The following is a 13,406-nucleotide window of genomic DNA, read 5'->3' as shown; positions in this document are numbered from 1 at the left end:
GGGAGGTTACTATGACAGATGAGGTTCATGAGGCTTTTTTTTTTTTTTTTTATCTGTTTGTCCTTTTTTCAACTTTCCTTTATTATTTTATATATTTCTTTTGAGCTCATCACACAACTCTGTCACAAGTAGTAACAGTCGTCTGAGTATGTACTGTTCTTACACAAGCGTCTGGTATGTAACACTTGATGTGGCAGTTTCTTAAGTTTTTTGTTAATTGTACCTCATTACTATATATTTGTATTTTTCAACTGACTTTTTTGTACTAAAATTTATAATGCAAAAATGTGGTCCAGAGTAAGACATCATACATAGTCTTATCTAGTTATTATCTGTTTCAGATAACAGACTCAGGCGGAAATTACATTTTTTGCCTCATAGGCTCTATTTTCTTCTACAAATAGCACTGTTAGCTATTCTAGATCATCAGTAATAAAACATTAAGCCTCCTGAGAATATGACTTTTCCTTAGTTTGACTGTGTTTGTATTCTGTATCATCTAATCATGTTTTTATGTGCATCTTCCCAATCTTCTGACTGACTGTGTCCCTGCCTTGTTGCTTCTCTCCTTCAGGTGCCTTCATGCTGCCATACTTCATCATGCTAGTGTTTTGCGGCATTCCTCTCTTCTTCCTCGAGCTTTCCTTTGGTCAGTTTGCCAGTCTGGGGTGTCTGGGAGTCTGGAAGATCAGCCCTATGTTCAAAGGTCGGTGACATATGTTTGTTTGCGTGGCTGTCCGTACTAAAACAAACCTTTCGAACCTCAAACAGTTTCTTCCAAATATTTTGTACCTGTCATATTTTTACTCACTGTGGGCTTATGTTTGACTGCAATATAAAATCCTGCACCTCTATGAAAACAGTCATCCATCCAATATCCACAACTAGAAGCAGACAGAGCTCAGAAATGTCTTTTGTGCAGGATGACAATTGTGATGACAGAAATCTTAAAATAGAGAAAAACAAAAGTTGAGATTGGAATCAATATGTGCAATTTTTTCTCCAAATACCCACGTGTTAACAACCCCTGACCCTACACACTGTAGATATTTTACTACATACATTTTAATGTACTTCCTTACTGTCTCTTAACTGTGTACATGTAAACACAGCCTGCAGTTCAACCAAAAAGTATTGCAATTTTTACACACACACACACACACACACACACACACACACACACACACACACACACACACATATATATATATACATATATATATATATATATATATATATATATATATATATATATATATATATATATATATATATATATATATATATATATATATATATAAAAATAAAAATGTGAGTGTTCTTGTTTGTCTCTATGTGTAGCCCCGCAATTTTTTAAAATTATTACTATTTAAATTTTTTTAATGGAACATTCAGAATAACATGATTTTAATTTTGTTAAAACATAACAATTGTATACCTAGTTTGGTTACTTTTCATAATGAAACAGCATGTCACAGACGAGTAGCTGAAAATCCGACAGTTCTTTTTGTTTTTGCAGTTTCAGATTGTTACAGATTTTTAAAAACAGAACATGCCTTTCTAAGCCGTTGGTAGTATCGGGGTTCAGAAGGTTAAAGCTGCAGGCAAAAAACAAAAAAAGGACAAAAACAGACAAAAGTAGAATTTGAAAGTACGACACTGCCCTCTCCTTACAAAGCCCTTCCAACCACAGGAGCATGTGCACAAGCATTTCAAACAGTCCATCCATAAGTCAGCTTTAACTTTTGGCTTGATACAATCAGCCAAACCCTGCTGTCCTGAGTAAAAGCACTCTGCTTATCCCTTTGCACCACCACACTGCTTGCTGTTGCTTTTTATACTATCTCACATGCATAAAAGGCCATGTGGTTGACTAAAGTCTCCCATCACTAGCTACATTTTCTTCAGCCTGAAAACTGAGGCAAGATGAGGTATAGAAGTCTGTTTACCTCTTAAGTGACTTGAATTACAATATGTTGAAAATACACTGTGACATGTTTTGTCCAGTGATGCCAAGAATATGTTGCCTACTCCAGCTTTAACATATACAGGGTGAGCCATAAGTTTCCAAGCAAGAAAAATAAGCATTTTATGTTAGACAACTGTTTTTATTTATATAATGTGCTCTATATGATTACCATTGTTTCAAAAACACATATTAATATGTGTTTTCCACTGTTGATGAACTTGCATTAGCACAGTTTAAGTTATGCTTGTAATGGCGTTGGTGATACATTCTTTGAGATGATTTATGTCTCGTATCTTCACCTGATACACCATGGCCTTCAAGTGCCCCCAGAGATAGCGTCAAACATCTTCTAGGGTATCTGAAACATAAAAAATATACATTATACATTTTCCTATGTATGGAAACTTATGGCCCACCCTGTAGTTTTTAGTCAAAATGGAAATGATGTTACTGTATATGATAAAGTTGTCCATCCAAAACAGACAGTAGTAACTACAGCTTTTCTCAGGGTGTAGACTCTAACATAAGTATTCAATCTCATACATGCTTCATGTCAGATGTCCTGTGTTTTTTTTTACTTCAGCTTTAAGATGCAGTTTTTAGTCCACAGTACTGTACAGTAGTATTTGCCAAAGTACTTATTGTCAGACATACTTCATTTCTAATGTTCTTCTTTTGTTTTTTCCTCCACCTGGTCCTCTCCTCCCTTCAGGCGTAGGCTATGGCATGATGGTGGTGTCCACCTACATTGGGATCTACTACAACGTTGTCATTTGCATCGCCTTCTACTATTTCTTCCAGTCCATGACAAACCTGCTGCCGTGGACCTACTGCAACAACCCCTGGAACACACCGGACTGCAGCGGGGTGGTTGGCACCGGCCACCAGCTCAACGGCAGCCTGGCAAACGCTACCACCAGCCTGGTGGCGGGGGTGACCGAGGTGGTGAACCGCACCAAGAGGACCAGCCCCAGCGAGGAGTACTGGAAGTAAGACCTGGAAGTAGATTGGGAGCCTTGGTCCATTTGTCACGGTCATTTTGAACAATTAAAAGGAAGCAGTTTTTGTTTTCTTTAGTGATTCAAAGTAGTTCTTGTTTATCTTGGACAGAGGACATAAATAAACTCATTGCTGATAGATTTATGGACACTAGCACTGTGCTGCTCAGTTGCAGTTCATGCTTGATGCAGCTTTGTTTCCAATGTAAAATTACAGTTAAATGTCTGTCTCTATCGCTACATGTGTGACATCTCTGTTAGAGGTATCTCACAATAAAATGAATCACTAACCTTTGGTTAGACAAGCATTGGTTTTGTAATACACTTTGTTTTGCCAGGTTACACAAGCAACCTCTTTAGACTCAGCTCTGTAGGCTTATCGTACTTGACACAGAGGTCAAAATTGACTTGCACCTGTAAGATAAGCATGACTCAAACATGCCTCGTGTTTGTGGAAAGCATTCAAATATTTGGATTAGATTTGACAGGAAGAGCTGCAGCTTCTGAGCAATATCATCTGAATCATCAGAAGAAACACACTGGAGGTTTCCCATGTTATTGTTTAATCTTTATTTATGGTGCATTCACAACAATCAGTATAAAATGTAACATCAGATGTAAGGTCAGTGAGGCCATTTAAGTCAATCAAATTCAGACTTTATTAAGGACACAGCTCATGAGGATCCACAGAACAACAAAATGATCTAAAAAAATAAATAAAATAGAAGATACAACAAAATATTCCAGACATTTGCAGATAGACAAGAACACCAGTGGCTCTACAATCTTTGTTTGTGTTCATATGTCGTAGTTGCAGCTGCACTATGTTCAAAAGAGTTTGCTGAAGTCAGTAGAGTGTAATGATCCATTTCTGAGGCTGGTGAAAAGATGCTCAGTGGTATAACCTGCGCAAAAATGAATGAATAGATATCATCAGTGTTACATGCGCATAAAAACTGTCATCTATATCTTTTGTGAGTCATATATTAATTGTGTGTATCCTAAATTTATAATTAGTAATACAACAATACAAGCCAGTTACAATATTGTCATTGTGTCTAAAGTGTCACAATCCCTAACCAATGTCTCTCTCTGTCTTTCTTCCTGGGAGATGCCAAGGTGTTGCAAAAAAAATATACAAAAAGCACAAGTTCCACGTGTAACGGAAAAAATCATCTGGAACAGTATAGTCAGCACGGTTATATTTATGCCCAAGGACATTTGTTAAATTGTGGGAGATGGTGACATGAAACGCTCTTCTTCAGTCAGTCTTGGTGGACTTATGTGACGATAGGCGTCTGTCTGTCTGTCTGTCTGTCTGTCTGTCTGTCTGTCTGTCTGTCTGTCTGCAATATTACTCAAAAACAAATTGACAGATTTGGATGAAGTTTTCAGGGAAGGTCAGAAATGACAAGTATTAATCAAAGGTCTGTCACTTTGCCATGATTGACAGGTTCAAAGTTTAGAGGACATCCAAAAAATACCGAATCTTCCATCTGCTGAAGAACAAGCTTTTTGCTTAGCTGAATTGTGAAAGTGTAGAGCTGGAAGTTTTCTTCTCTTGAAGAAGAAAACAACCTCAGCCACACCTGTAGATGTGAAATATTGAAACTCTTTTTGACTGCATCTGTCTGTCTCTCTCAGACACTATGTGTTGAACATCTCTGATGATATTGGGAACTTCGGAGAGGTCCGTCTCCCTATCCTGGGCTGCCTGGCTATTTCCTGGTTTGTCGTCTTTCTCTGTCTAATCAGGGGTGTTAAATCCTCTGGAAAGGTCAGCCTCACACACATTCATCCATATTCATACACCCAACCATATTTCAACTCTCTGACTACATCATTTCACCTGTGTTTGTGAATATTTGTGTGTCCAGGTGGTCTACTTCACAGCGACATTCCCGTACGTGGTTCTGACTATCCTGTTCATACGTGGTATCACTCTGGATGGAGCCATCAACGGCATCAAGTACTACCTGACTCCACAGTGGCAGAAGGTCCTTGATGCAAAGGTATGAACTTATATTAGCAGGTAGATGTGGAGATAAACTGGAAATAGATTGTTTTCTCATGCTTTGAGCTACTTCTGACTGTCTGTGGGTTTGTTTTGTAGGTGTGGGGAGATGCTGCCTCACAGATCTTCTACTCCCTGGGTTGTGCCTGGGGTGGTCTCATTACCATGGCTTCCTATAACAAGTTCCACAACAACTGTTTCAGGTCGGTACACCAGACTATATATAAACACTAAACAAACTATGCTTTAAAGTATTAGCTTGTTAAGGCATGATGCATCAACTTTCTGATAATACTCTTTCTCAGTCCAAACCTCTACTGCATTGACTGAGGCTCTCATTTCTACAGCATGCTGCAGTGCTTTATCTTTTGTTGTTTGCATCGATCTAAGTTCAAAAAGACTGTTCAGTTGTCCTAGTACTGTACATCCTTTCATTGGCATGATTCATTTATGGTGCATATTGAACTTGTGCACTACAGCCACTGGGTGTCATTGGACACCAATATTTTAACCTTATTGTTTGTTTGCTTTTGGAGTCTAGAGGAATCTAAAGGAGTGTTAAGACCCATAAATGGCTAAATTATCAGACTTAACATGCTAATAGATCAACATTTTCTTAAAATGCACTTCCCTGCTGCCTTATGTTTGAAGCTGAAGCAAGGAGGACATTAGCTTAGCTGCTGAGTATAAAGGCTGGAAAAGGGGAAACAGCTAGCCTGTCTCTCTTTGAAAGTATTAAAATCCTCCTACCCTAGCCTCTATAGCTCCCTAATAAAAATATGAGCGCTTAAAAGTCAGCTGGAACCTGTCTGTGTGGAGTTCACCTGTTCCACTAGCGCTTGTGTGGTTTTCCGGCTTCCTCCCTCAGTCCAAAGACATTCGTGTTAGTTTAATTTATGATTCTTAATCAGCCATAGATGTGAGGTTTCGTATCCACGGTTGTTTTTGTTTATTGTGATGTCAATCCTGTTTATTGACAGCTACGATAGCCTCCAACTCCCCCACAGCCTTCCACTGGATATAATGGTACAGCATATAGATGGATGGATTAATCTTTTAGGCCGTGGGATCATGTAGTGAAAGCCTGATGTTGGGAAGCCCTTCTAGTGAACATCAGAGGTTCTAGAAGACATATTTATTATTATTATTATAATAACCCAAAACTATGAGGTGAAACTTTAAGAAGAAAGGGAACACAATTGTGAAATGTTTTATGGTGTTGTGTTTTCTAAATTGTTGCTACTATGGTAAAAGTCTTTTGAGCTCGAGCACACTGTTGACATTCTCAGTAACCAGCATCCTTAAGATGTCGTTGAGGACACAAAGAAAGGTGAATGAGTGATGGAGAAAGTGAGAGGAGCAGGGCCAACTTCAAGGCTATAGGTCTTAAAAGAGAAGGGGGAGAAGGTGAGATAAGGTTGGACAGAAGGAGTCACAGAGATAATGTGTTTTTGGACGTATGTTAAGAAGGTGATGGAGCGAGCAAGAAGCCAAGGAGAAGGTTAAGATGAGGAAAAGAGGACACGGAAGGAGATAAAGTGTCATTTATTCGTACTTGTCCACACATGCTGACAGAGTGACAGCGTCAGGGGGGTTTGAAGGGGGCAAGGGGAAAGGCTGAAGATATAATTTGTTCCTCATCCAGGAGCTTGAGGTTGTCCTATCTGTGCAGACAGCTGCACAGCGACCCTAATCAGCTTGTGCTCTGCAGCTCTGTCCCTGTGGAGACACTCTGCTCTGCTGTAACACCTCCAATTGGTGCACATGCAAAAGTGCCAGAGTGTCAGAGAGAGCAGGAGCCTCATGAGTGAGAAACAGACCGGCATCAAAGTCATCAAAGGCATCCTCTGTGATAAACCTAACAGGAAATGTGAGGAAACAAAGCACTGTGTAACCGCACGATTCCCTTGTTAAACCCGAACAAAGTCCAAGTCTGAGTCAGAGAGAGTAAAGATGAAAAGAGGTTCTGCGGGCATCTTCCAGCAGTCTGCAGCTGAAACCAGTCAGTTGTCAGAATAAGGACAGCAAGAGCACAAAATGCGAAGAAATTGCACAAAGAGACTCACATTTCAGCATTGAACGTGTAGAATCAGAGACAGTAAACTTTGCTCAAAGTTAGAGATCATAAACTCAGTCTGTTTTCTCTGATTCCTTGCAGTAAGAAACTATAAATGCTGGTCTTATACTGAGAAACCTATTTTATACATTTCATTTTCTAGTTTATGAAATGTTGGCAAGCACAGGTTGTGTTTTTTCTGAGAGTCCAAGCAAACTGTAGCTATATCTGTGATTCCAAATCACTTTAGTACTTTAAATAGAAAAGAGGTTTGTTCCATTTTCCCTGGCCTTGAGACAAAAAAGTTTTGCTCATTCTGATAAAATGCGTTTATTTCATAGATTTACAGACTGCAGATAAATGTAGCCATAGTCATACAAATTGTATTACATTTTTTTGTTGGTATGAGTGGGTGAATTGATGCCTGAACTAAAGTTGCCTCCCTAGTTTATACATTTAAAACTGTCTTGTCATTTTACATGCATGTAGTTATGCATAGAAGTAAACAGATATGATTAGTTTTTAGTGATGTCTTTGGTTTGATAGTGTAAATGGATCACATTTTCTTTTACAACAGTTTAATGAATCTGCAACATGTATTTCTTCCCTTTTCTACATACAGAGACAGCATCATCATCAGTATAACCAACTGTGCGACCAGTGTCTATGCTGGTTTTGTCATTTTCTCCATCCTGGGCTTCATGGCGCACCACCTGAACGTCCCCGTGTCCGAGGTGGCTGACCACGGCCCTGGACTGGCCTTTGTGGCCTACCCAGAAGCCCTCACTCTGCTCCCCATCTCACCTCTCTGGTCGCTGCTTTTCTTCTTCATGCTCATCCTTCTGGGACTGGGGACTCAGGTAACTATATTCACTTTCTGTGAACTGGTCTCCATGCTGTGCAGCAACAGCAGCCTCATGAATCTGCAGTGCAGTCTGCAAGATTGTCAAACAGCAAAGAGGTAGAAAAAAAATAGAGAAAACATCCATCCATTATCTATACACCGCTTAATCCTCATTAGAGTCGCGGTGGGGGCTGGAGTCTATCCCAGCTGACTTCACAGGGCTATATAGAGAGACGAACAAACACTCTCACATTCACACCTACGGACAATTTAGAATCACTGATTAACCTCAGTATGTTTGGACGGTGGGAGGAAGCTGGAGAACATGGAGAAAACCCACGCATGCACTGGGTTAACATGCAAAATCCATGCAGAAATAACCTACGCCCAGACCGAGATGCAAACCGGGGATCTTCTAGCTGCAAGGTGACAGTGCTAACCCACCGAGCCACTGTACAGCCCAAGAAAAAACATAAGCAATGCAAACAAAATCTCTGATCTGAAATATGTTAGGTCATTTTCAGTTAAATTTTATACATTACAAATTAATGGACATGGAAGATTCACACTGGATGAAGATCACAGAATCTACTGCTAATCCATGATCCAGTAATGCAAAAACTAAGCTAGTCTTGTGGGGTCATGTAACAGTCAAGGTGGTCAGGGATGCCTCATTTAAGTTCTCTGATCCACAGCCTTTAAGCAATACTTATCATATATTACCCCAAGCTTAACAGTCACTCCATATCACTGAAATCAACTCACTCTGTTTGAAATTCTTTATAAAGTCTAAACAGCAGATTTAGTTCACATCTCATGAAAAGCATACACCAACCTCTGCACCAAGGGCCTAATTTCTGTTTTCAGTGTATCATCATGATGAAGCACACTCCTGATAATCCACTTCTAATGGTATCTTCATATATGATTAGGGGCGTGTAAAGCTACACTGTTTTTCTAATTGTTTTCCAAGCCTGAAAGAATTGAAAAACTATATTCCAACTGGAGGTCTCCAGATAATACTTGTCCTGCATGAATAGCTCTTATGTCTGTACACTGTAGACAAGCTACATGCATTGTTTGTGTTCATGTTTGTGACTGGAGCTTGGTAAGATTCCACTTGATTTCCAGTTTACATTCCTACTGTTAAGCCATACACAGGTCTTTTATGAAAAATAATGAACAAAGGTGAAACTAATCTTGAGTAGAGTTTAAAACACCTCCATGCTGTTGCTATAAATGTTCCAAGTAAACTCTGAATGAGACCTGATTTTACCTGTGTGCCTCAAGAACTCAGGATTAGATCTAATCTGGATCTGCAGATGTTTGCACTGTGAAAGGTCAAAGTAATATGCAACATTTTTGCACTGATACTGAACATCTTCTGAGTTTTCCTCAAGCGCCACCATGAGGTTGACATTCGTAGTTTTGAATAAAATGAATCACTGATTATTGGAGAGACTGCCACAAAATGTTCATGCTAAAATAAGATAGCAAACATATATCCAGGAAAACAACAACATGTAGCATAGTGATTGTTTTTAGCAAAGATTAGCATCACAGGACTATTGGAATGGCTGAGTTTTGCTTCCATTTTACACATTATATGGGTCAATATGTAATTGAGGGACTTTTGAAGTCGATGGGATATATCTTGCATACATTTTTATTAAGAGTAAAATTAATAAATACAATTATTATAATTGTATTTATAAATAAAATTATCATATCCGGATAAGGGGTAGACAAACTTATTAATAAAAAATGACTGGATATCACTAAAATGTCAACTAAATAACCGTCCAAATTTAATAACAACCACTTTCTAATTAGCTAAACAATAACAAAATGAGCTTTTTAAAAAAATGTTTGGATTGCGTTCTTTTTATTAAGTTGAGATAATCATGACAGATATTCCTTTTTTGGCAATATATCCAATTTTATATGGGAAAACAACAAATTGTATCTGTGTCCAAAAAATCACTTTCAACTAAGTTATCCATTACAAAAACACGTCTCAAGGAAGTGTATTAATTCCAGATCACATGACCTGCTCCACATGATGTCATTTCCTCCTGAAGAAAAGACTGGCAAGACTCCAAGGCTTTCTGAGTTATTTAATATAAAGTAGTGTGTGAGTCAAGTGTGGATTTATGGCATGTCAACAGATTTACTACAATATCTTTATAAAAAACTTTCAATTTCAATTTTCCTCAATTGTATATATGATATTTTAGAAGAATCTTTCTGTAAAAATGCCAAGTGGTGTTTGGTTATAGGCGGCCATGTTGATTTTAGGCGTGAAAACAGTAAAAATGTCAACTATGATACCTGTCAACTATGTTACAAAAAGTCCTGCAATTATATATTGACCCTTATGTGTACTGATGCAACTTTCTGTGCAGTGAATAAATATGTAAGGTGCAGTAAAGCATTTATATTTAATTTATTCTAGAATAAATATAAATATATTGTATATCTGAGGGAAAAAGAAGAACCATTTTCTTCTTAATATATCAGATTTTGTGCTTTGAATGTTATTCACCTCAGCTCATCATCGCTCAGCAGTAGAATGTTTAAACCAAAGATCGCTCCAGTCACGTGTGTCAAGATTCCTCTTGGACTGTTCTCATTATGTCTAGTCTCATCTCTCATTGGAATTTTGAACCTTTCCTCCCTGTTCTCTTAGTTCTGTCTGCTGGAGACTCTGGTGACGGCCATCGTGGACGAGATCGGCACAGACTGGATCATCAGGAACAAGACCATAGTCACATTGTCAGTAGCCATAGCTGGTTTCCTACTGGGAGTGCCGCTAACAACACGGGTAAGTCCTAGACACGTGTAGATCATGTCTTTGAACGCAGCCTGTTGTCAGCAGGCGTTGACTCGTTCCCTGTTTTTGTGTGCAGGCAGGAATCTATTGGCTGTTACTGATGGACAACTATGCTGCTAGTTTCTCTTTGGTCATCATCTCCTGCATCATGTGCATCTGCATCATGTATATTTATGGTAAGGAATAGACGTGTGCGTTCTTAAACTGCATATTTCTCTCAAAAGACAGTTTGTGGGTCTGGCTGGGTGATCTATTTTTCTTATCTTAACATAATGATTCCTCTGAGAGATTCGGCAGTCAGCAAAACATCAGTGGTAAATATCAGTCTGTCTGAGAGAAGCAAGGATAAAATAAAAGCTGCAGACGTGTAAAGAATAAATAATAAGGTCATTAAAGGAGGACAAGAGTTTTACTTATCTTGTCAGTGCTTTAATTTTACAATTGTTTCATGAAAGGTTCACCTTCTTTGAATTAAAAGAATGTGAGCTTCATTGTTAGCTCACCATTGTACGACCACATTGAATAATCATGCAAAGGAAATTTCATTATACAAGAGGCAGAAGTACTCATTTTCTCTGTCAAAGGCAGACTGAATAGGCCAAGAAATCTGATTTGCGCAGCTCTGAATGTTAACTGAGAGTTAATGTCCCAAGTTGTTCACATCCGCCTGCTCCCTGTGAGTGCTGCTGGCAATTAGCTTTTAGATGATCAGTCTGTTAAATGAAAGGAATTCGTGTTCCATTATGATGCTAACTAAGGGGTTTCCCATAAGATCTCAGTCCACGCCTGTGCACCATATACATTTCATAACTTACAGGTTTTCTTTTTAAAATATTTAAACTGCACAGATGCAACAAGTGCATGGGTGAATGAACGTTGAAAATCTGTCGCATTTCCATGTAAGCCTGGAAATAATCAGAAAGTTTGAAGATTAAAAAACATTTAAAAACAGAAGTCGTCCTGACATTTAAAATGAAGAAGGAGTGTGAGTGTGTTTTGCACCTCCAGAGGTGGACACTTGTAATCAACTGACTCCACACTGACCAAGGACAAGTAGCACTTCATCTGGTTTGCATCCTTGTGAAGAAGAATTCTTACTGCGGCAGAATAATAAGTCTGAACACACCTCAAAGTTTTGACTTACAGACCATAGAAGGCCAGGGTGAGCTGAACTTTCCTCCGCAATCTCCTGACCTCAGTCCCACTGAACGTTTACAGACAATGTAAGACTGAGAAAATCCTGACGTCACAGCAAGTTCTTTGGAGCGTTGTCAGATCATGCTGGGATAACAGGTTTTGAAGAAGCGTATTGAGTCTGTCGCAGCTTGAGTGCTGCTGTTAGTAAAGAAAAAAGGAGGGCAAACAAATACAAAGGCATTCTGAAATTCATTAACTTTTTACTCAAATTCTAAACGTAATCATCTGCAATCTAAAAATTTGGATTAAGTTTAGAAATAAATTTTCTCTCGTGGTCCCAGAATGCTGGATCTCTGTATGTATCAACAAGTGTAAACCATGGATTGTAACTTTTCATTCCTTTGCAGGTCACAGGAACTACTTCAAAGATGTTGAGATGATGTTGGGCTTCCCTCCTCCTCTCTTCTTCAAAGTGTGCTGGAGATTCATCTCCCCCGTCATTATCTCTGTAAGTGAACACACATATACCCGTTGATCTGAGACCAGTCATGGTGATTGAATCTGTCATCAAAATTCAACATAGTCGCAGTCACTTAAATAACATTTGTCTGCTGAAACACTGAAAACAGATTTTATTATTCAGCATTGTGAAGGATGTTAAGTGGAGGGTTCTCAACTTTCCTGTATTGCTGACACATTGTGAGGGACCTGACCTACATTTGTGCTGCCATCAGTCCTAATCTGTTTGGCTACTTTGGCTTTGTTTCCTGTATAAACCTCTAAAAGCAAATCTTTCTGACTGGGAAATGGACACATGCAGCTGCTATCAATGGTATTTCCCAAGCAGGCGTATTAGTCCACTAAGCTGCTGAGCCAACCAAGAAATTCATTGTTGTGGATTACTGGTCAGATTTCAGGCACTTTTGTTCCCCGTTTTCATTTCACTACACAGACTAATGCACTGCCCTCCAGGGCCTCTGCTGGAACTGTGACTAAACTCTCTGCTGTTGGATTGGGAGGATTTATGATCCTAATTATCTGCAACTTTTAAATAAAAATGATCAGGTGTGATGCTGTCAATGATGATTTCACCTGTACCGACTTATTTCTGTTGCTTATTGGTGTGTGTTTTTCCTATTGCTGATTAAAACACACTGGACTTTACTTTTTCCCTTTTATGTACATATAATACATAACAGAATAAAAATATATTAACAAATAAGGCAGAAGATGATGGACATGTACGTCAGAGAATATATTGTAGATTAGCTGTAGTTGCGGGTTGTTCCACCAGGTGGAGCCTCTCACTATTTAATCTGTTTAATTCGGTAGCAATTTGAGAAGGTAGTCACTCAGACTAGGGGCAATTCATGTTGGAACAATGATGGGGCATAGCTAGCTATTGGCCACCATGACAAAGACATATGTGGTTGTTAATGACCTCCAACCAAAGCTAACTTTCTCAAGATGTGTTTCAATTCATTAGGATAGCGTTTGTAACTGCAATTATCTGATATAACGTAACCTTTTTAAAACAAATGTCTCTGTGGTCAAA

General features: G+C 38.7%; 1 protein-coding gene across 3 annotated transcripts in view; it reads left to right on the top strand.

Moving 5' to 3' along the window:
- slc6a9 (solute carrier family 6 member 9) overlaps nt 1–13,406 on the top strand; it is an 82,162-nt gene that overhangs the window by 61,111 nt on the left and 7,645 nt on the right. For all 3 annotated transcript variants that reach the window (XM_023291881.3, XM_023291883.3, XM_023291880.3), the window contains 9 exons: nt 575–706; nt 2,682–2,958; nt 4,612–4,744; nt 4,845–4,979; nt 5,081–5,184; nt 7,660–7,897; nt 10,571–10,705; nt 10,791–10,890; nt 12,259–12,359. In XM_023291881.3, coding sequence (XP_023147649.2) covers nt 575–706; nt 2,682–2,958; nt 4,612–4,744; nt 4,845–4,979; nt 5,081–5,184; nt 7,660–7,897; nt 10,571–10,705; nt 10,791–10,890; nt 12,259–12,359 — 1,355 coding nt within the window. The remainder of the gene's footprint in view (nt 1–574; nt 707–2,681; nt 2,959–4,611; nt 4,745–4,844; nt 4,980–5,080; nt 5,185–7,659; nt 7,898–10,570; nt 10,706–10,790; nt 10,891–12,258; nt 12,360–13,406) is intronic.

The sequence above is a fragment of the Amphiprion ocellaris genome, chromosome 10 (genome assembly GCF_022539595.1).
Source record: "Amphiprion ocellaris isolate individual 3 ecotype Okinawa chromosome 10, ASM2253959v1, whole genome shotgun sequence".
NCBI lineage: Eukaryota > Metazoa > Chordata > Actinopteri > Pomacentridae > Amphiprion > Amphiprion ocellaris.
The sequence above is the reverse complement of the archived record's forward strand: the minus strand, read 5'-3'. Positions and strand labels throughout refer to the sequence as shown.